We start from the raw sequence: 24228 nt of genomic DNA on the forward strand, positions 1-24228 counted from the left end.
GCCGAGAGAGCATCCTCCTCTCAGTGCGCCTGCGCCGACTGAAGACCAGTACGGCGCAGGCACCAGATTTTGAACGCAGATAGGGCCAGCCAAAAGACGAGCGCGTTCGCTGGCCCTGTCTTTATGAAAGGAGGATGCGGCTGCTACCAGCAAGTAGCCGCCCTACTTGCTGGTAGAGAGCTCATTTACATATTATAAAAGTCTGTTTTTTGAAGAAACGACCCAACCAAAATGAGTAAGAGCACTATATATTAATATATCGCATTATAAGGAATTTAAGTTGGGAAAAAAAAAAAATATGACTTTAAGCAGCTGCTGCCAGTAGATGAATGAATCTGGTCAGGTCCTGGAGCCGGGGGCGGAGCTGGGGACGGGGCCGGGGACGCGGCAGCGGTGGGTGGAGACTAGAGAGTGAGACCGCAACTGCACAGAGTCCGAGACTCAGATCATCAGATGTGAAGATGATGTCCGGTAGGGCTGCCTAGTGCCTACACAGTGCACAGCAGCGCAGCATACACCAACTATTACCAAAATGAATGGGAGACATTTTAGTTGGGGGGGCACAGCTTGATGTAGGGGGGGCCGTGGCCCCCTCTGGCCCCCCCCTGGCGACGCCACTGTCTACCACACCACGAGGCATAGCTTCAGAATGAACTTGTGGAAGCCACCCTCGTGTGAAACAGTTCAGCCCGCTCAAAGGCTCACAACAACAACGTGATTTTAGAAAATTTATCCATCCTCACTTACATTAAATCTGTTTCCTTTAACAAACACTGGATAGTTTTTTTTTGTCCATATCCATTATTAAAAACATTAACTGGTTAGTAACTGAAATCCACAAAATCTCAAAACTATACCACCAATATAAAAAAAAAAAAAAAAAAAAAAAAAGGAACAAAAATACAGAACCGCACAAGTTACGCTTCAAAATTATTTGCTACATTGAAAAGTTTCTGCAAATGATAAGACTCGGGTTATTTGTATTTGATTTTTTTTTTTCCCTGGTGCAAAATCAGCAGGTTTGACCTTCACAAAATTCTAGTTCCCATTCCAAAAGTGAGAGGGAAAAAAAAAGAAAAAAAAAAAAAAGGGAGCGAAACATGAGGTTTATGGGTCTCATTATTAAATAGCAGAAGTATCCAATACATTAAAATATAAAAAGTACAATTCATGTTCAGTAGCGGTGGGTTGGGTGGAGAGAACGTGAATGGTTGTGGAAAAGCTCAGAGGCTTTTCTGTTTGGAAAAGTTCCTTTCAGAATTTGCTCCCCCGTTGACTTGCAACGTGTCTTCTTCAGGTTTGTATTCTTGTTTCTGACGGCGGATTTCTTTATAGCGCAATGTGATGTCCCTGCGGAGAGAAGGTAAAAAGTTATCAGCAATAAAGTAATTTCATAACCTACACTACGGAGGTGGATAGAGAAATAAAATATATGAATTATATAGAACACGTCGGCGTGCTCTGTGTTCTCATACTGTGCAACGTCGGGTCACAAATGGTGTAATCTGAGGTCTGATTAACCTTTGGGTCTTATTAACAAGGAGGTGTGATCTGAGGTCTGACTGGGGGTCTACGTAACATTGGGGGTGTCATCTGAGGTCTAAAACATTGGGGGTCTGAGCTGAGGTCTGATGGAAAATATATTTTTCTTACTTTTCTTCTCTAAAACCTACGTCTTACCATATGGTGTTCTCTGGGTCAAATGTAATGTTCTAGTGTCATGATTAGTGTTGAGCGAGGCGAGCTGAGGATGTTTCATCCGAAGTCGCTTTGTTCAAAACTTCGGAAAAATACCTCACAGAGATTCGTCTCCGTACAGTATTAGAATGTATGGGCTCCGATGAGCTAAAGTTAGTTATTCACCAAGTTGCACGCGATTAACTTCGGTAGTTGATTTTTGGAAAACCACTTTAAAATTTGAAACCGAGCTCTGCTTCAGTTCCAACTAGTACCTCAGAACCAAAGCAGAGTTCGGTTTAAAGTGGTTTTCCAAAAGTCAACTTCACGAATAACTAACTCCGGCTCGATGGAGCCCAAACAAACATTCTAATACTGTACGGAGTCTGATCGCAGTGCAGTATTAGTCCAAAGTTTTGAACGAAGCATCCAAAGCTCGCTTCGCTCAACACTAGTCAGGATGTTACGTCATCATAGATGAGAGGGGAAAAAGAGCACATTACCTTCTTCAGGACTGGAAGGTGTGAAACCCTGGGTCAGTCTTGTCTAATGACTGGAGTTCTTTAAAACGGGCACGGCGGCCCATAGCAACCAATCAGACTAATCCTTTCATTTTTCAGAGCTCCCTTTTCTTGTGCAATCCATCGTCGTGCCTATTGGGTGCAGCAAAACCCATGCAGTACAGCTATTGCTCTTTCCACAAAAAGGAAAGAGCGATGCTCTGCTGTGGGTGCAAATGTCCTTAGAAATCAGGCAGAGGAAGTTCCTGCTGACTCTGCTCACCTGATAAAGAATCGCCATGCGGTCCACACTAGGACAAGAACAATCCCCAGAATCCAGCACTGCGCGACGTAGAACGGGAGCGGTAGTGTTATAGTATAAGGATCATATTTTACAACAATGAGGAACTCCGTCACGGTGATGGCAGCCACCATCCACGCCTGCTGGCCCAGCTTCTTGTGGAACTTCCTGTAGAGTAAACAGGGACATTTTTTGGTTATCTGGCAATCAATCAGCGAGTATTTCTCCACGGTCAGTAACCATTCATCCATATAACATTTTTGGAACCGGCAGACCTCGTCACCGCCTTGTGATAACAAAAAGTGTAGCCCTGTTGTCATACTGGATTACAGCTCACCTTCACTTGGTACCAGTGCAGAAGAAGAATTGGAGGAACACTGCCAGTTTGCACTGCATCCAAGCGCTACAATAAAATTTAAAGAGACTTTGGGGTTTTAGGAGGAACCCTGACAACATTGGGATCTCACTAAAATTAAGAAAAAAAACAGGCAAGTACTTTCCTTACAGATCCCGTGCAGCTGTTCTGGTTCTTCCGGCTGAGGTCTATTGACTCGGCTGCAGCAGTGCCGTCACGTAGTCAACACATGACCAGTACAGCCAATAACTGGCCTCAGCGGTGCACCCAAGGAGGCCAGCGATTGGTTACAACGACTATGTGCCCTCAACATGATGTCACTGCTGCAGCCGGGTAATTAGATCCCATCTAGAACTGGAGCAGCGGTGCAAGATCTGTGAGGTAAGTACTTACTGTTTCTTTTAATTTCAGGCAGATGCCAGGGGTACCCAAGCTTCCTCCTGAAATCGGACAACCTCTTTAAAGAGGTGATTCCATGAGCAATACTTATCTCCCAGCCACAGGAAAGTGTCTGATCAGTTCGGGTCAAAATGATGGGACCCCTACCTATCATGAGAATGGGAGTCCTGTCTTCTCCCATTTCAATGGAGCACCAGTCGCACGTCTGCCGCTGCGCCATCATCATAACACTGAGTGCCACTGACAAAGGATTGTCTCCAACTACCACCCCCACCTTCCAATAGGACGTTTAAAAGCATCATTCGTGCAGGTCAGGGGAGTAGCACCTAAGCCACACAGTGCCTTCAAAGGCTATGGACACCATCAAGGTAATTTTTTTATGACTGCATTTTACTCATTTTGGCCTTAAAATAATTTTTCCAGTTGGTCTTTGTTAAAAATTTTATACAGGTTAGAAATACAGGGGTTAAAAATCAATTTGAAGAGTATCACCTCTTCGTTCCATCAGCTGACTTTGCCATGCGATGAAAATTACTAGATGTACGCGTCACGATAAATACACGGAGGCCAATTTTTTCATGTTTTATGGGTCAGAAAAGAATTTCTCATATTTCTGTCATATAGCCATAAGAGCTTGATTATTTTCAGTAGGACGAGTTATAATATTGTTTTCAAAAGGTACCATATGGGTACTTAGGGCCTCTTTTATCAAAACTGTCTAATAGGGAGAACGGTCTTAGTGGCCCATAGCGATCAGAGCCCACCTTTCTTTAAAAAAAATTGGCTGCTATGGGTAACTATTGACTTTTTATTTAATTTTTTTATCATTTTTGAGTGGAGAAAGAAAATCTGCTATAATTTTAACGCATTGTGCAGTATAAATAATAATTTATCTTTATTCCAAATACCAGAACATGTAATTTTTATGACAAACCATTTTTTTTAAAAATTCACAGGAAAATTGAATTAATAATACAAGCATTATTGCCTGTTGGGGGTGAACTTTGCATGGTTGATAAGACAGGCATGGGGGCTTATGTTAGGTTCCCAGTTGACATGGAGACCCATCAATGAAGATCCCGAGAATCATAGATGCCACAGTCACTAAGGTGGTAAACTGCTGCCAGAGTTATCTCCGACCCCAGCAGCTGCCCAATCTCGTATGTACAATAGGCAGTACACACAAAAATACTGTGCCAGATATTTTTCTTATGCGTGGAACAGCAACCGGATTTACAGCTGTATACCTTAGTGGTAGTTAAGGAGTTAACTGCATAATATATGAGTGTCAATGCATGGCGTTTAGTGGGTGCAATAGACGCCAGCAACTTACTTCTAATTACTGACCTGATAGATGTCCCAACCTAGTGAATGATTAAAATAAAAAGCTCTATACTGCCATCCAGTGTAGTTTAAAGGTACTACACAATACAGAAAAGCATAACTATGGCTCTGTAATCGACAAATATACCTCATTGGTTATCATGGCTATAGCAAGCTATTTAAAAGGGGTTGTGCACAAATTTCCAGACCTCTCCGATTGGTGAGACCCATGTTGGTGATCATACTTACCTTTTCCCTGACGCTGGGTCCCAGCTCGTTTGCTCCTTAGCCTCCAATGATTGTCTCAGGTCCCTTCATGTAAACTTTCTGTTTGACGCTGCAGCAGCCAACCACTTTTTGCATCACATGACTATATGACATGACGCAAGGGAGGAAGATCCCCGCTGCAGCCAGTGGTTGGCTGCAGCAGCGTTAAATAGAAGTTTACGCAGAAGAACCCGAGACAAGCAACGGAAGTCGGAGAGCGAACGAGCCGGGATCCAGCGCCGGAGATCAGGTAAGTACGACGACTGAAGAAGATCATGAACTTACAAGTCGTCCATGAAGTCGTAGATCTCTCTCATGGCCACCCCGCCTACGTTCACGAAAAACACCAAGCGCAGCAACACCAGGTAATGTTCTGGAGGCATCCACAGGACGAATTTGAGGTAAAATGTGTTAAGTTCTGCCAGTAAAAACTGTAAGAAGAAATCACAGGTTATCAGACATTAACCCAAGTAGACTGCGCCGCCCAATTCAAAAAGGGCTGATTATGAAAGCCGCCTAAGTTAGTGCCCGTATTACGGCCGCCATTCCAAGCCTGACAGAGTTGAATGACCCAAACTTACAGCATCTTCTCTGCCTAGGATGCTGTATGATCGTCATGTGACGCGCGGTATGGCGGACGCTACTGTTCATAGCAGAAGCCACAGCACATCATCAAAGGGAGCCGGTCACCTACTTAAGACCGCTCATATCACGTTCTAGCACATTTGCCCAACATTAAAATTTTACCTTTATTGTGTCTGTCCCACCTCCAGTAGCTGAAAAAAAGAAAAAAAAGAAACTCTTTATAAAGATATGCAAATTAGGTCCTGGCAAGTGCCCAGGACCCTCTCCGATGTGCCCACATAACCGCTCCCCTTGCAGTCCTCTGGCCCGCCCTCCTTCTCTGGCTTGGAGATCTCACACGAGCGCCAGTCACCGCCGGGCCCGGGTATGATCATAGGGGCAGAGAAGGGCACATGCGTGGGCTGGCGGTAGCTGATGCTCGGGCGAGATCTCCAAGCCAGAAAAGGAGGATGAAGTAGGAGAGGAGGGCAGGCCAGAGGACTACAAGGGACACACCGGACAGCGGCCTGGGCACTTGCAGGACCCAATTTGCATATCGTTCTAGATTTTTTTCCCCAGCTTCTGGACGTGGGACAGACACAACAAAGGTACTATTGTTAGGTTGGGCAACTGTGCTATAATGCGATATGAGCGGTCTAAAGTAGGTGACAGACTCCCTTTAACTTACAACGGGGACCAATGGGTCCCATTGTGGTTTCTCGGTCATCTTGATGGAACAAATAGTGTTGCATAAAGTGATACGTTTTCAAGAAATCTGGAGAGATTGAGAACAGCGCCAAAAGGCTCCCCGATATTCGGACAGATTATCGCTAACTAGGGTTCTTACGAATAATCAGTCTGTTTAAAGGTGCCTCCGATTACCCGATGAACGAGCAAGATGCTTGTTCATTGGGTAATTTGTTCTTTCAAGCGGTCACCTAAATCGGTTGCGGGCAAAAGATCGGGATGTCTAAACTGCTTTTGCTGCCGGCAAACAACGATTCTGTAGGGGACAAGCGATGTCTCCTTCAATGACGAGCAGGACATTGTCGGGAAGGACAGTTTCCTTCACAACAATCGTCTGCTCCATCGAGCAATTAATACAAGTCTGATCCATTTAGGATCATTTAGGTCTGATGCACACAACCTGATGTTCAGTCTGCTTCCAATGCGCAGTAGTTGCAGATGGGATGCGGTCCCATTCATTTCAATGGGGCTACAAACCCTGCGGACAGCACACAGTGCGTTATCCACATACGCATAAAAATAGCACATGTCCTATTCTTGTCTGTTTTGCGGACATGAATAGGCATTTCTACAGGCATGCACACAGGCCGGGACCCATGTTTTGTGGATCCACGATTTGTCGACTGCAAAACGGATACGGTTCGTGTTCATGAGGCCTTAGAATCTTAAATTTACTCCAATGCCAACAGATCAGCAGCAGGTCGGTACAATTATTACATCGGACTTGTGACCTTTAAGCATTAAAAGGGGTCCGTCAACCCCATAATCGGTTTTACAGTAAACATATCGTCATGTAGGTGCCCCGAAACGTGGCCATACCTTTCCTGCGAAGTGCAATGATACTTACTACAGATATAATGCCACACACTGCCAACCATCTGCGGAGATTTGATGCCGGCTTCCATTCAAACTTCACCCAGCTGTAAGGTGTGAACTGGAAGGCTATCCGCTTCATTTTACCCCTAGACGGAGAAAGAAGCCCCCGGAAGTACAGGCTCACCATCCAGATCACCAGCTATGGCCAAGACAAGAAAGGCTTCGTACCAATCATATAAAACGGAGACATTTATTCTATTCCGGGGATCCTCAGGTCTACAGTAATCATGTCAGACATTTGTTGCTCTGCGTCAATCTTGAGCTTGCACTTACCTGTATGTAGGAATGTTCCACAGGCCCTGCCATTTGTACGGTTTCATAGAAAGCCACTTTAAGGTCTTCATCCCACAATAGATTCCCAACCCATTACACACGAGTACATCCATAATCCACTAAAAAGATGTAAAAAAAATATAAAAATAAAAATAATGTATAATGAATACTGAAAGTGTATATTTAACAGGTCGCTTCAAGGGGTCGTCTCACTTCAGTAAATGGCATTTATCATGTAGAGAAAGTTAATACAAGGCACTTACTAATGTACTGTGATTCTCCATGTTGCCTCCTTTGCTGGCATAATTTTTCAATCACATTATACACGGCTGGTTTCCATGGTTACGACCACCCTGCAATCCAGCAACGGTGGTCGTGCTTGTACGCTATAGGAAAAAAGTGCTGGCCAGAACAGTCAAGGCTCACATAGATCGCTTTTTCCTATAGTGTTCAAGCACGGCCACTGCTGCTGGATTGCAGGGGGGTCGTAACCATGGAAACCAGCAGTGTATGATGGGATGGAAAAACGTATCCAGCCAGCAAAGGAGGCAATATGGAGAATCACAATACATTAGTAAGTGGTTTGTATTAACTTTCTCTACATGATAAAAAATATTTGGTGAAGTGACAAAAGGGTTTTGACCAACTAACTGATTTACCTGAACTCAGCTCAGGCTGTCGGAAAAGTAGCTAAAGGGGTTCTCCAGGAATTAAGAAAGTGAAAATACTTTATAATAAATATATTCCCAAATACCTTTCATTATTTATAATGGCTCCTTTTGTCTGGGGAGCAATCAGGGGAAACAAAATGGCCGCCGTCCTATTAGTGCGCACAAAACCTGTCCTAATCATACAGGAAGAGAAGTTACTTCACAATAATGAGGAAAAGAGCTGCCTCGTCCTCCTCTCTGCTCTGCTCAGTCAGGGATTATGATCCTGAATACAGGTGAAGCTCTGTAGGAATGGAGATGATGAGGAGACATGAGAGGAGGGTGAGGTGTGGCTAATGAGCAGCAGCACTTGTATTACAGTCTCCATTACCACAGTCTGTCCTGTCCATCCTCTCTGTACTTCATGCCTTCCTCTCTGTATCAATTCCCAAGAGATTCAGCTAAAGTTCTTATCCGCTGTATTCAGGATCATAATGCCTGACATGTAGGGCAGAGGGGAGGATAAGGCAGCTCTTTACCTCAGTGTTGCGAAGTAACTTGTCCTCCTGTGTGATTAGGACAGGTTTTGTGTGTACTAATAGGACGGCGGCCATTTTGTTTCCCCTGATTATTGTTCCACAGAAAAAATAAGCCATTATATCTAATGAAAGGTATTTGGGAATATATTTATTATAAAGTAATATTTAAGTATTTTCATTTTCCTAATTTCTGGAAAACCCCTTTAACTGGTGAGAGCTGTTTTAGGTGCTGATATCTCCTGATTGGTAGCAGCTAGAAGCATGCAACTGGTCTTGTTTGAAAGCTGGTATTGACAGTATTAACCCAAGATAAGCAGGAGATATCACTGGTTAGAAACAGAGTCGAGAATAAATGCTATAAACCCCACTTTTACTTTCACTTTCAGCTGCATTCTCTGCATCCTGATTTCTAACAGTGATATCTTCCCATGTACAGAAGATAATGCTGTCATTCTGGTATCTCTAGCTGCTACTAAAACAGAGATATGAGCAGTTAAAGGGGTTGTCTAGGTTCAAAGCTGAACCCGGACAAATCCCAGTTTTCCCCCTAGGCAGCCCCTCTGATAGGAGTATTGTAGCATTTCATGCTCCGATGCTCTCCCTTTCCCTGCACTGTATCGCGCAGGACAAGGGCTGTTTGTTTATATTTTTTACACTGCTAGGCGGAGGATATCATAGATTGGCATCAAACATCACATCAGTCTATGTTAAATTCTCCCCTTAGTGTTTAGCCCTGACAACAGATCTAATGTGAATGATCCAACTGGACTGCTGCTATAGGCGTCAGTGACAAAAGCAAGGCTACAGTCACTGGGGCAGATTTACTAATAGATGGAGTAAGCTTAGACAGACTGTCCAGACCTGCAGCAGATTTAGCATAGGAGCTCAGGCTGGAATTGATGAAGGCCACATGACAAGTTATTGAGACTGACATTTTTGTGGGGGTATACCCAGCACTGGTGTCGGCTTTTGTTTTTGTTTCAATAAATTGTTTGAGATTAGGAAATCACCATCGCTGCTTCTACTTAAATGCCAGGCCTCTCATGATATAATATCACGTGAAGTTTTTACGTTCTCCATAAATTTCACCCAAAAGCCAAATATCCCTAACTTTTTGTGAGTAATATAGGTATCATGTGAGGTCACCGTCTGACACTCACTTACCATATAGGCAACTTACGTGATCCCACCAGCATTCACTGAAATTGGGCAGCTGATGCTCCAGGCTGTACTCCAGGAACTCAAACATAACGCTGATCATCATACACATCCACCAGTCTCGTATCACTAGTGTCTAAGAAACAAGAGGACAAGAATGAGGCCGGATAGAGACGACGTAGGCACCGCTGAGATATACTAAACATCCTTCCAACGACAGGCTACCCAATTCTAGAGAAAAGGCGACACCAAAAGGGCGATGGTCCCTCATCCCACCACATATGACTATGAAAACAGACCAAACCAAAAGCAGCGCTTGCCATGACTTACTTTGATATACCAGCCAAGGAAGTGTGCGGGCACAAAGCCATCTATCTTGTCCTAAAAAAACATCACAAGAAGGCAAATCAGTTGTAATACAAGTCAACGGCAGCAGCTCTCCATGCTGGATAATGGGAGAGGGTCCAGAACAAGGGGAGCCCCGCTATGGTGTCCATATACCCCAAGGGGCACAATTCATGAGCAGACAATCTCTTTTATATAGTTAAAAAAAAATCCCTTTCATACTTGTTTTCTGAGTGATATACATTATAAGACACTTGTGCTGCTTGATACGGGATGTCGAGAGTTAAAAAACAGCGACGCACCTGGCCACAGGTTGGGAGTAGTACTGCAACTCAACATTCACTTCAATGTAGCTGAGTTGCAATACCTCACACAACCTGTGGACAGGTGTGGCACTGTTTCTGGAAGAAAGCAGCCATGTTTTTCTAATTCTTAACCTCTTGAACGGGGTTGTCTCATCTCAGACAATGGGGGAATATCACTAGGACCCGCACCTATATCGAGAACGGAGCCCTGCAAAGTGGTGGCTGGAGGACTCTGGTCCAGCCACCACCAAGCCCCATTGTCTGAGATGAGAACCCCTTTAAAGCCCCATTTGCCGTATCCGTTTTACTATCCGCAAATCGCACATCCGCAAAATATGGATGCACTGCGTGTCGCATCCGCATTCTTTCCAGAGCAATGGGTTCGCAATTTGCAGACAAGTATAGGACATGTTCTATCTATTTGTGGAATGGATTATACGTATTTCTGCATCTGTATGTCCATTCTGCAAAATGCAGACCACGGACCCATTGAAAACAAGAGTCCCCAAATAAAATGCGGACAGCACACGGACCGCATCTATATTTTGTGGATCTGCGTGCATGGGGCCTAAAGGCGTCGTCCCCTTTAAAAACCCTGTGGATAGGAGATAAGTCTCTGATCGTCAGGGTCTGACTGCTGGAGCCCCCGCTGATCATTTGTCACACGTGCACACTGCCACGTCATGGGACCGCCCGAGATAGCAGAGTACAAGCACATGGCTGTCTCCAGCAGTCCTATAGAGCTGAATGAGGCGCAAGCACGCAAGCATGACCGCGGCGCCATTCAACTGGGAAAACACAGGGCCCCTGTTCTCGTGATCAGCAGGGACTCCAAGGGACAAATACAGCCCATCGGACACTCATCCCCTGCCGTTGTAAATGGGACAGCCCCTTTGGGAAACTGTTTTCCTCCCCGGCAGATAGCCCCGGGTCCGGGTCCCATTCTTGGCACAGCACATATCTCCCTTATGGTTCTGAACGCGGACATATTTGCCTTCCTCGCGCACGGCCCTGGCTTCTCGGCTTAGGAGTTACTATGTCATTTAGGAGCTTTAATCTGATAATCTCGTTTCTAAACACATGGAGACAGGAATGAACGCCCTCTCCGGTACATTGCGTCCGCAAATCCAGGAAATCTGTGCTCGTCTCAATAAACCGATAGATGTAGCAGAGCCGACAAGAATCAAATGTTTCTCTGTGTTCTAAAGCAGCAGAGGTCTATGGGGCCCAGCAAGGTTTGCACCGAATTGTCAGCACCACATGCACATTGTGCACTTGCTCGGAGTAATCGCCTCACCCTTCTTCTTGTCATTTTGTTACTGGAGTTTAGACAGAGAGATGACAAATCCTCTCCAATCCTTTCTAATCCAGGCTTGGGCCGTCTATGACTTCCAGATGTGGAATGTCACACATGGACTGCCGGCGCTGCCATTTGTGTGTTCTTTAAGTGGCCGGGGACATGCACAGCGGGTCACTTACTGGAGCTAGAGAGCCAGAAGAATAATCCTGCCCAAAGGCCGTGCAGCCATTGAAATTCGCAGCCCCGACTGCTAGAGGGCATCACAGAGGCAGATCTGGGTGCAGAGCGAGCATGATGGGTGCGATACAGCTGCCTATAGCGATGCATAAATTACGACCAGATAAAAACCCACAAGAACCAGAAAGCTCAGGATGAACACCGCTAAGGACATCCTTTCCGATAGGGACATGTTGTAGTGTATAGATATTTTAGGCCAAGTTCACACGTGGTGAATCATTTCTGCTGACGATTTGACGGTGCACCCGTGGCAAATCCTGCTCGTGTTACAAGTGGAATCTGTTGCTGATTTGCCCCAGATTTCACCCCAAAGCATTGCAAAGAGTGAAATCCCCGGTGAACTGAAAAGCCACAGCATGCTCTCATTTTCATGGATTTTTTTTCCTGGTACATGTGAATGGCATTTAAAAAATAAAATAAAAAAATCCATCCAGTTCTATTTCACTGTAATAATGGCTGCAGAATCTACAATGCAAATCTGCCACATGTGAACTTAGCCTAAAGATGCATTCACACGAGGAAATGAGGCTCTGACTGCAGCTCTCCGCAGCAAAATCCGCTCTTCCTGGTCTCAGGAACCAGACTTGCTGCAACTGACTGTCACACGCGGCCGTCATGTTAAACAGGATGCCTCATGAGCCAACCCCCTTAAAAAAATAAAATTACAAAAATAACTGGGGAAAAAACTGAAAATTACCACGGTGGCATCCTTTTCAGCTACAGACCCAATGATTCCCAGGCTCCTCTTCAGTCATCCAAGATCCACACGCATGTCAACCGTGCTGGCCAATCCAAAAGGCGGCAGAAAGGGTCTTGGACTACCAAATGGACAGTGGGCATCCGGTAGTCTGAGAGGTGGTGCGGCCATCTTGGATGTCAGAAGAGGAGCATTGGAATCGAGGAAAACGAGGGCACGAGGCGAGTGCTCTGTTCGTTTCCCAGTTAACGCAATTTTAATTTTTCTTAACCCGAAGAGTTACATTAAGGCTGGGAACACCTGCAGTTTTTAATGCAACATTTGAGCCAAAAGTGGATCTAGAAAGAAGGTGAAGCACAAGTCCTTCCTTTATATTTTTCTCTCTTGCTAAACCAACTTCGATCTTCGATGTAAAAAAAAAAATATAAAAAAATACCAAAACTGAAATTTTATTTATGCTATATAAATCATAATGTTTGTACCAATTTTTGAAGAAATTACCAAGTAAACTTTTCAGTAGATTTTCTTAAAGGGTCACTAAGTTTAGGTAACACTTTTGCTTGGTCATAGAGACTTATATAAAAAAAAACAAAAAAAACAAAAAAAAAACAACTTATGATCGGTGGGGGTCTGGGCGTGGAGATTGACACTGATCACTAGAACGAGAAGAGAGAAGCAATCACAAAGCACTCTATGTCCTCCTCATCAGGTCTGAGTGTGAAGACTGTCGCCGATCACTAGAACGAGGAGAGAGAAGCAATCACATAGCGCTCTCTCTCCTCGTCCTAGCGATCGGTGGAGATTGACCATGATCACTAGAACGAGAGGACAGACGCATACACAGCGCACACTCTCCTCACGGCAGGAGACGAGCTCATGAGAAGTCTATGGGTCTTGATGCAGTCCGGAGAAAGCGCGATATGTGAGCGCTTCTCTCCCCTCATTCTAGCGATTGGTGGAGGTCTCAGCGTTCAGAACCCCACCAAACAAAACTTTTCTTAGGTCTCCGGCATATAACGTTTTTACCAAAACTTAGTGACGCTTGTGGATTAAGGTGACAATAGTCTTACCCAGAGGTTGTGGTAGGGATCAGTTTTATTGTTCGGATCGTATATAAGGCAGTTTCCGCCATAATCTCTCTCTGGTAGAGGAACTCCCAATTTGGGGTCAATAAACTTCATGAATTGTCTTCCGTCGTGCACAGTCTGCAAAAATCAGAAATTGCATAAAATACAAAATCCATTAAGGCAGTCTATATTAGTTATACACGTATTCAGACAGCGCAAGCGAGAAAGCTTCTCTGTGACAAAGCGTTGCCTAAGTTTCCAATGGATCTGCTGCCCCTCACCCTGCAGGCTACTGGTGAGAGGACGAGATGCAATCAGCTATTTTTCCGCAGGAGAGCTGGGCATCTGATTGAGTTACTGTATCTCACAGGTATCCCGGTGAACAAAAACTGTACAAATGACAAATTCAGCTCTGCGATATTAGTAAAGCTGCCCACGGTGCCTTAAAGGGATATTCCGGCTAGATAGAGTTATCCCCTATCCACAGGATAAGGGATAACTGAGAATGGTGGTGGGTCCTACCATTGATCACAAGAACAGGGGGGGGCCCCCCATACCCAATAGAGCCACCTCTGAAATGGCCAGAACAGCTGGTCGGAATGCGTACTGCCGCTATATTTATTTCTATGGGTGAACTGGAGATAGAGTGCTATACTGCATCTCTGACGCTTCCATAGAAATGAATGGAGCGAGTACAGCGCTCTGCTATCTCTGACGCTTCCATAGAAGTGAATGGAGCGAGTACAGCGCTCTGCTATCTGACGCTTCCATAGAAGTGAATGGAGCGAGTACAACGCTCTGCTATCTCTGACGCTTCCATAGAAGTGAATGGAGCGAGTACAACGCTCTGCTATCTCTGACGCTTCCATAGAAGTGAATGGAGCGAGTACAGCGCTGTGCCATCGTCGGAATTCCCATAGAAATTAATGAAGCGGTGGCGTGCATTCTTACCAGCCGATCCGTCCATTTCAGAGGGGGCTCCACGAGGTATAAAGCCCCTGCTCTTATGATCAGTAGGGGTCCCAGTACTAGGATCCCCACCGATCTAATAGTTATCCCCTAGCCCCTGTGGATGGGGATAACTTTTTATAACCGGAAAACCCCTTTAAATATTTCTTGTCAATTTTAAAAGGATCCACGGGGCTGCCAGACACAATGTCATAGAGCCCAGCGTCACTTCTTCGCCAAACATAAATGGCATTGAGGGAGCTGGGGGAAAGCAGCACGGGGGCTCAGTGGTTAGCACTGGTGCCTTGCAGCGCTGGGGTCCTAAGTTTAAATCCAACCAAGGACAACATCTGCATGGAGTTTGTATGTTCTCCCTGTGTTTGCGTGGGTTTCCTCTCCAAAGACATACTGATAGGGAACTTAGATTGTGAGCCCCACTGGGAACAGTGATGATAATGACTGTAAAGCGCCGCAGAATATGTTGACGCCAAATGACACCGGTGAATAGCTTCATTCAGACCTCAATCTACAACTAACCAGGAATGGTATAATCCATGCATGAAATTGACATTTTTAAAGATGATCAATTGTGGCAGAAGAACATTCTTCATGGCTTTTCACGTTCATACGTAGGGTGGTTATAGCGAAAAGATTCTGGATTCTGAATGACAGCAGCTCTTAAAAACGCACCAATGGAAACTGTATAAGATACAGCATTAGCGTTTCTCAGAAACCGCACAACGTTTGACCATAGGTAGTGGCAGGTTGGCAGCTCACTTGCTATGGACATGAGATGAGGATATGAAAAATTCTATGGATAAGCACAAACGTATAAATAAATTCTAGATACATCTACATACAGTACATTAGGAAAGCCTTCAGACACTCACTTTTGTCACATGTTGTGGTAAAATTTTAAAAAATGCAGGGTCCCCCCATTGACCTGCACTCAATGCCCCATGAGAAAGAATTTTAGAAATTTTTGCAACATTTATTGAAAAAGGTAAAACTAAAATTTTGCATAGACTCAAGTATTCTGACACTTTAGATTTAGCTCTGGGGGGGTCTCCCATTTCTCTTCATGTTTGAGATGCTTCTACACCTTGACTGGAAGCCACTTGTGGTAAATTCAGTTGACTGAACACGATTTAAAAAAAATCACAGCCCCGTCTATATAAGGTCTCACAGCTGACAATGCACATCAGTGCAAAAACCAAACCACGAGGAGGAAAGAACTGCCTGTAGAGCTCAGAGACAGGATTGTGTGGAAGCACAGATCTGGAGAAAATGTCTGCTGCCCTGAAAGTTCCCAAGAACACAGTGGCCTCCATAAATCTTAAAACAAATTTTGAACAACCAGGATTCGTCCTAGAGCGGCCTGCCCCATCAAACTAATTAATCGGGGGGAAAAGATCCTTGGTAAGAGAGGTGACCAAGAACTCAGGGGTCACTCTGGCTGAGCGCCAAAGATTCTGTGTGCAGATGGAAGAAAGCAATCTGAGCTTTAGGACAGTGTCCAGAAAGAAGCCTCTCTTCTGTAAAAGACAGTTTGCAAAAAAAAAAAAAAAAAAAAAAAAAAAGGACTCTCAGACTGTGAGGACCAAGATTCTCTGGTCTGATGAAACCAAGATTGAACTTTTTGGCCTCAAGTCAAAGAATCATGTCTGGAGGAAACCAGACACTGCTCATCACCTGCCCAATAACGTCCCCACAGTGAAGCACTGTGGTGGCACCATGCTGGGGGGGACCTGGGGGAGTCCAGAGGCTGACTGTCCCCATCCAACCTCACAGAGCTTGGCAGAAAATCCAAAAATTCAGGTGTGCAAACCTTGTGGCATCATCCCCAAGAAGACTGGAAGCTCCAATCACGCCCAATATGCTTCAAACTAAGGCCTAAGTAAAAGGGACTGAATACTTAAGTCAATGAAAGATTTTAGTTTTACCTTTTCAATAAATTAGAAAGATTTCTAACATTCTGTTTTCACTTTGTCATTATGGAGGATTCAGTGCAGAACGATGGGGGGAAAACCTCTAAGGCTGCAACATAACAAAATGTGACGAAGGTGAAAGGGTCTGAAGACTTTCCGAATGCACTGTATATAAAAGGAGACCCAAAAGAAATCTGCAGCACACAACACACTACATTAAAGGGGTTGTCCAGGATTGGCCATCAACATCAGACCAGTGTCTTCTGACATTATGCAATCTCTGCTCCAGCAGCAGTAGAACTACGCACTCGGTCCAATGAGTAGTGGAAGGAGAAGGTAACCACAGTGCTTCGTCCACCACACCATGGACAGAGCTGTGCAGTTCCAGCACAGGAGGACCTCTGAAACATCTGATCGCAGGGAGTTTCACTACCGCCAATCATATATCGAGGACCTATCTTGAGAAGAAGGCCATTAATATCAAAATCCCGGACAAATCCTTTACAGGGGTTGTGTCATTTCAGCAAGTGGCATTTATTATGTAGAGGAAGTTAATACAAGGCACTTACTAATGTATTGTGATTGTCCATATTGCCTCCTTTGCTGGCTACAGTCATTTTTCCTATTCCCACCCTTTAATCCAGCATCAGTGGCCATGCTTGCACACTATACAACAAAGCACCGACTTTTCTGGTGGCCGGGACCACAGGAACGCACTTAGGCAAGCGCTTTTTCCTACAGTGTGCAAGCATGGCCACCGATACTGGATGGAAGGGTGGATACGAGCAGTGTATAATTGTGATGGAAAAATGTATCCAGCCAGCAAAGGAAGCAATATGGACATTCACAATACATTAGTAAGTGTCTTGCATTAACCCTTTCTACACGATAAGTGACATTTGCTGAAGTGAGACAACCCCTTTAAGGCTGGGATGTTTAGCCAATTATTTTAGGCCAGTTTCACACAAGCGTATTCAGTCCGGGAAACCAGCTCCATGTGAGCGGAATTTCCCAAAGCTCCTGTAACATTAAAAGGGTTTTCTTGGATTTAAATACGGATGACCATTCCTCTGGATAGATCATCAGTGTCTGATTAGTGCGGGTCCAACGCCCAGTATCCCCGCTGACCCGCTGTTTGAGAAGGCAGCGGTGCTCCTGTGAGAACCGTGGCCTTCGTCCTGTTCACCAAGCACAGCTCCGTACATTGTATATCGGCCGTGTTTGGTATCGCAGCCCCTTTCACTTTACTGTTCCTTCCTTCCTGACCGCGGGTCTATTGAACTTTCATAACTCGGTGCCTACAGTTCAGAAGACTCATGGTTAGGGCTCATGCAGACGGCCGATCCCCGGCCGGGCCTGCAAACAGCGGGTCCGCAATATACGGGCCCCGGCAGTTTGTGCACCGCATCACGGATGCAGACCCATTCTATCTATAGGATTATGGACCCATCAAGTTGAATGGGTTTGGATCCTTTGAGGCAGCTGCACGGATGGTGCAAATTACGGTCCCGAATGGACAGAACAGCCATCTGCATAAATCATTAAGATGCTGCGAGTTCAGAGAAGTATTGTTCAGTCGGGGAAATACAGTTCTCACGTGAAGTGAGTGAATACGTGCGTGTGAAACCGGCCTTACGCTGAATATAACTGATGAGATCTATGTGCACCGATCCAGCGTCCACAGCCAAATATAGCTGCATGCTGCTGTCCAGTCCAAGAAAACATCTGCCGCTATGACCGATGTGCTGGACGCCAGAAATGATTCCATAGAAAACCATAGGATCATTCTGGCATCAGTTTCCCTTCAGCTTATCACTACCCCAAAAAAAAAAAAAAATGGCCAGATATATGGGAACCCATATATCAACGACACTCAACCAAGGTCTATATGCTTCCAAACCTTACCTGGAAGAGTATGAAGATGAGGAAGAGCTCATACACCACACTGACACACAGCCAGAACCGCCAATAAGCTGCAAAACAGCGATGCAGACACCATTAATATGCTGCCAGTATATGCATGGATGCAACGTTTGATCTGATGACACGTGTACAATGTTCTGCAAGAAGCAATTTATAGCCTGCCAGTCATGACTACAAGGCATCATTCACATGAGCGTACTGTGGATGTGTTGTATGGATGTGTAATGTCCCCTATAGGAGATTATGGAGAAACAGTCAGGACCCTTAAGGAGTCCATGAGGGATAAAAAAAATATAAAAACTTTTTTCCAATTGGAGCATAATGGAAGTCAAAGGGAGAATCCCAGGCTCGGAAGAGAAGAGGGTGTCTGGTTCATAAAATTTCATTAAAAAATTAAAATAAATAAATTTGAAATTCATGAAAACCCCATCAAAATGGTTTGGAAACAGCATTAAGAGGATGGCTGGATGAGTCTTGGAATCCTATTATCTATGACATACAATAGATAACCACGCAAAGGCTATATGCCAAAAGCCAGGTATTGTCAAGCCAACAATCTATCCATGAGACAGATGACAGTCCGCATACCTTACAATGGCAGCCTTGTGCACTATGAGACATTCCAAACCAGCTCTCATCTGACTGAGAGCCAGTAAGCCTCAAAGTTGCTTCACATCTGTTGGATGGCTTGGGTGGACCTGCGCACCTAGATCATATCATTAGGGTGACAACGTTTTCTGCTTGTCCTAACATAATATTCAATGACCTTTCTATACAGTTTTGTCATGTAAAAACTCATTTGCATAAACATGGGCCTATGGGAAAGACCTACAAATGAGCAAATACTGGCTTTTTTTCAGCTGAAAAACCATTTGCATCGAAAATTCGAGATCTACACTACTCATGAACAGCGCCATCTATTGGATTCATAGTCTTGTCATAAGACTAAGAAACCAATAGATGGCGCTGTTCATCTTGTTGGGGCGCTAGTAAGGGGGGCACCTTGCTCAACAGAGTCCACACGCCGTGTATCACTCAGCCTATAATAGCCTGCGCTAACACTGAGGTGTATATCGGATTGCTGCTATCATTCACACATCTTCTAGCACTTTATCTGCGGTAATATAAGCTTGCTAGGGTGTATCTGAGGACTATTGCCCTGCTTGTAATGACTCATTAACAGCACCATCTATTGGTTTCATAGTCTTATGACAAGACTATGAATCCAATAGATGGCGCTGTTCATGAGTAGTGTAGATCGTGAATATTCTAATCGTGAATTTTCCATGCAAGAGGCTGAGTGCTACACGGTGTGTAGACTCTGTTGAGCAGGGTGCCCTAACTTACTAATAGTCCTTGTCATAAGACTATGAAACCAATAGATGGTGCTGTTTATGAGTAGTGTAGATCACGAATTTTCCATGCACATGGTTTTGCAACTGAAAAACAAGGCAGATTCTGCTCATTTGCATTTCCTTCCCATATTTATGCAAATGAGGTTTTACATGACAAAACTGTATAGAAAGGTTATTGAATATTATGTTAGAACAATCAGAAAACTTTTTGTCACCCTAATGATAATGATCTAGGTGTGCAGATCCACCCAAGCCATCCAACAGATATGAAGCAACTTTGAGGCTTACTGGCTCTCAGTCAGATGAGAGCTGGTTTGGAATGTCTCAGTGCACAAGGCTGCTATTGTAAGGTATGTTGACTGTTATCTCTCTCATGGATAGATTGATGGCTTGCACATACCTGGCTTTTGGCATATAGCCTTTCTGTGGTTGTCTATTGTATGTTGTAGATAATAGGATTCCAAGACGCATCCACACATCCTCTTAATGCGGTTTACAAACCATTTTGATGGGGCTTCCATCAATTTCTAACCTTTTTTTGTGAACCAGGCACCCTCTACTCTTCAGAGCAGGGGGTGCCTGGTTTGATGCTCGGGTCTCCCATTGACTTTCACTGTATTAAATAGTATTCGAGCATCCACAGTATTCGGCCGAGCACTCCGATGTGCGAGCATAGTGATGCCCAAGCCGAACAGCAGTTCAGCCGAGCATGCTCGCTCAACACTAGTATCTATTATTTCTAAATTACTAAAAGGTCACAATCCTTATCAGTACAATAAGAACTGAGCTATAATGAGTGTTCATAAGGTCAGAGAGCAGAGATAAAGAGCCCATCAGGTGAGCTGCTTCACAGAGCAGAGGGAAAATTCAGAGCCTGCTACTATAAAATCTCAAGGCTGCACAGAGACAGGGGATCAAAAATTCTAATTAAGACCAATTGAAAACATGATTTTTAGCTCGAAACGAGTGCAATGCAATAAAAAAATATTGCCCCCAAAAAGGTGTAAATAGCCTTTAAGACTGCCCACGATAAAGCTCTACCATATGGAGCCACAGGGACAGCTGCACAATCCAGCAAGAAACTCGGGACCCACCAACATACCTGGATGGGGTCTTGAAAACGGTCCATCTTTCGCTTGGGTCACTCCAAAACATAGGAAAACTAATATACTGGCAACAATTCCTCTGGAACGACAAGGGAAGAAACATGAGCATTTCAGGCTATATAAATACAAATATATAACAGTATAACCACCCACATGGGCAGTTTAAAAAAAATTTAAAAAGTCTCTCGAAAGTCCCGCTGTTCCAGCACTACAGCTCCCATCCCTGCTGTTTCAGGTCCATACTAGACCATAAGTAATGACTTTTTTCCCCCATTTACACGACTGCTGCAGCCAATCACTGGCCTCAGTTGCCATGTGTGCAAGAAATGCATGCCACTGCAGAGGCTCAATGGTCATGTGCTGTTCTCGACAGCGATTGGCTGCAGCAGATGCATGAACAGGAATAGAACATCATGACTTCCAGTCCGGCACAGGCCCGAAACACCACAGATGGAACCTGTAGTGCTGACAGAAGGAACCGGAAACTGCAGGGGCAGGAGCTGTGCCACTGGGGCGGAAACTGCAGGGGCAGGAGCTGTGCCATGGGGCGGAAACTGCAGGGGCAGGAGCTGTGCCACTGGGGCGGAAACTGCAGGGGCAGGAGCTGTGCCACTGGGGCGGAAACTGCATTGGAATAGGTAAAAAGAAAAAAATATTCCACTCCCCTGCACCTAAGCTTTAAAGGGTTATCTAACCAAAGAGAAAAAAAGTCATGTCATTATGGGAGTCAGCAAATAACGGGCTACCATAAAACTGCCCAAGTGTTCAGTAGTGGCCCACGTTGTAGGGGTACTCCCGATCTCTAAAAGGGGCGATTCTGCTAATATTACATGCACTTTTTACTTTTATACTACTTGTGAACTTGTCTGATGCAAGAAGCCGTCAGGAAGGGTTGACAAGGACAACAGGACAAAACTTCCTCCTGTTCCCTGAACGCAAGGAATAAACAGGAAATCTCCAGATCCAAATTCAGGTCACAACAAGTATATTTATAGTGGACACGTTTTATACTGATTTGTGGTGCAGGATGTCCAAACTCTTATAGACTACGGAGAAAGGAGAGGGGGCAGGTATAGTGATAACCGAAGGGGAAAGCTGCGCTCACCATCTCTGCGCATGGTACTGGGCACCAAGGCGTAAACCGCAGGATAAAGACCAAGGAACTGTCCACAAAACCATCCATTCAATGACTATGGAAGCATTTATTTTAATTTATTTTTATAACTGAAATGCATGTATTTTTACAGAAAAATCGTTTTGTTGCGCCGTTTGGGATAGATGCTGCAGAAACCAATCACTTGAATGGCTTAAAGCTCCAATACCCTGCATCGTCGCTAGTTAGTAGACAACATACAAGTAGATGGCACGACTGTAACCAAACAAGGGGCTGTTGGCACTTTAAACAGCTTTTCGACAAGGGTCCCAAGACCTGCAAGTCTCTAAACCGATATTGATGGCCTATACCAGTGATGGCGAACCATTTATAGGCCAAGTGCCCAAACTGCAACCCAAAACCCACTATTTATCGCAAAGTGCCAACACTGCAATTTACCTTTAGTACTACAGTCCAATAGCACATCTTCAATGTACTTTATCAATTAGCTATAATAGCCTGCCTTCATTTAATGCACTGCCTGTGCTGTATATAGTGTGCCATGCGCAGATGAAGGACAGGAAAACTGAGGCATATTGGTACACCATAGACATTTTCCAGGGTGTGGGTGCCCACAGAGAAGGCTCTGAGTGCAGCTTCTGGCATCCGTGCCATAGGTTCGTCACCACTGGCCTATACAGTATCTGTTTGGGGGGAAAGTGGTATCTTCATTGCCTCCCAGCAGCCTGTAGTGCCCCTTTCCCTCACAGCAAGCTTTTGGTAAATATTCAATTGCCTCCCTGGCCTCCAAAACAGTAAACCAGAAACAGAAGATGGCAAGGTGTGGGTATGCAGCTGCAGTTTCTCACCCAACAACATGAGGTGGAGTGGAGTGGAGATCAGGCTCAGAGGAGGATCCTGTCCACCTAGCAAGCAAGGAGAGAGAAAATGCACCAGCAAATGAGTAAAGCACTGCATTAGGCTAGATCAAGGGAGTGTCAGTTTTGATTATTCAAACCTACTGACAGCACTGGGCAGGAGCCACAGAGAGCAGGACAAACGTACATTTTGCTGAGCTTTTATTATTATTATTAGGAGTAGTGTGAATATGAAGCTTTTTTTCTGCTGGGTGCTGCTCCCGTGATTGCCCTGGAAATGGAGTTTCACTGTGAAGTGCTCTCTGCACTGAGCTGCTTCACAGCCCACCCCTCTCAGTAATGGCAGTAGCGTCCAACCAGGAGACCACCACAACCATTACTCAGAGCAGAGGATGGACACTCGCAGTGCCGTGCAGAATAAAACTTCATATTTACACCACTCCGGATAATATAAGCTCCACAAAGCGTATCTAGCGCTGTCAGCAGTTTTTCATTGTCATATGCAGTGCAGTATTACAAACCCATGTCATATAGGGGTTGTGCAATGTGATGATACTGGAGGACCTATCCCCAGCATAGGTCATCAAAATTTGATCGGTGGGGATCCGACACCTGACACCCTCGCCCACCAGCTGTTTGAAGAGGGCACGTCGCTCATGCGATTGCGTCCACTTCAATGTTGCAATATAATTACAGCGTCCTGTCCCATACAAGTGAAATGCAGAGGAAGCTGTAATTGCGTTGCACTGGCGCTACAAGCGAGGCGGCGCGCAGTTAAAGAGGAAGCAGCTCTCGCAAGAGCGCGTGACCTCTTCAAACAGCTGATCAGCGAGGGTTGTGGGAGTTGGATCCCCACAGATCAGACACTGATGTCCTATCCTGAGGATGGGTCATCAATATCATCACATTGCTCAACCCTTTTGAAGACCACTAAATGTGTGTCTACAAGCAGATTGGATTGACAGATTAGGCTACTTTCCCTTATAGGATCTCAATAGTGGGGGAAACTAGCTTCAGTTTTGCCCCCACTGTCATTGGGGACACAACATCAGTTCAGTTTTGTCCCAATGACAATGAATGGGGACAAAACTGAAGCTCGTTTCCCCCACTATTGAGATCCTATAAGGGAAAGTAGCCTAATCTGTCAATCCACACGTTGCACTGCTAAGACAATCTGCTTGTAGACACATATTTAGTGGTCTTCAAAAGGTCTTCAATGTGATATTGATGACCCAACCTCAGGAGTCACCAGAATGTATTCCGTTCTGTTTCATTACGTTCCCATGACGCACACGAAAGTGCTGCAAGCAGCGTTTTTTAGTGCGTCCTTGGAAACGGAGTAAGACGGATCAGTCATGACTCACAATATAACACATTGGTGACGGAGCCGTCCCCCATTGACGTACAATGGTTTTAG

At 44.8% G+C, this 24228-nt stretch overlaps 1 protein-coding gene across 1 annotated transcript in view; it reads right to left on the reverse strand.

Annotated features, from left to right (window-relative positions):
- Positions 1 to 715: 715 nt before the first annotated feature.
- The window catches only part of PTDSS2 (phosphatidylserine synthase 2), a 63381-nt gene continuing 39868 nt past the window's right edge, over positions 716 to 24228 (reverse strand). Inside the window, exons 3-12 of the mRNA XM_044270865.1 lie at positions 20837 to 20919; positions 18362 to 18429; positions 13584 to 13718; positions 9960 to 10010; positions 9652 to 9765; positions 7283 to 7401; positions 6981 to 7095; positions 5108 to 5253; positions 2461 to 2646; positions 716 to 1350 (exon numbers count right to left, since the gene is read on the reverse strand). Of these exons, the coding sequence (XP_044126800.1) occupies positions 1224 to 1350; positions 2461 to 2646; positions 5108 to 5253; positions 6981 to 7095; positions 7283 to 7401; positions 9652 to 9765; positions 9960 to 10010; positions 13584 to 13718; positions 18362 to 18429; positions 20837 to 20919 (1144 nt within the window). The 3' untranslated portion in view covers positions 716 to 1223. The remainder of the gene's footprint in view (positions 1351 to 2460; positions 2647 to 5107; positions 5254 to 6980; positions 7096 to 7282; positions 7402 to 9651; positions 9766 to 9959; positions 10011 to 13583; positions 13719 to 18361; positions 18430 to 20836; positions 20920 to 24228) is intronic.

Source organism: Bufo gargarizans, chromosome 10 (assembly GCF_014858855.1).
Source record: "Bufo gargarizans isolate SCDJY-AF-19 chromosome 10, ASM1485885v1, whole genome shotgun sequence".
Lineage (NCBI taxonomy): Eukaryota > Metazoa > Chordata > Amphibia > Anura > Bufonidae > Bufo > Bufo gargarizans.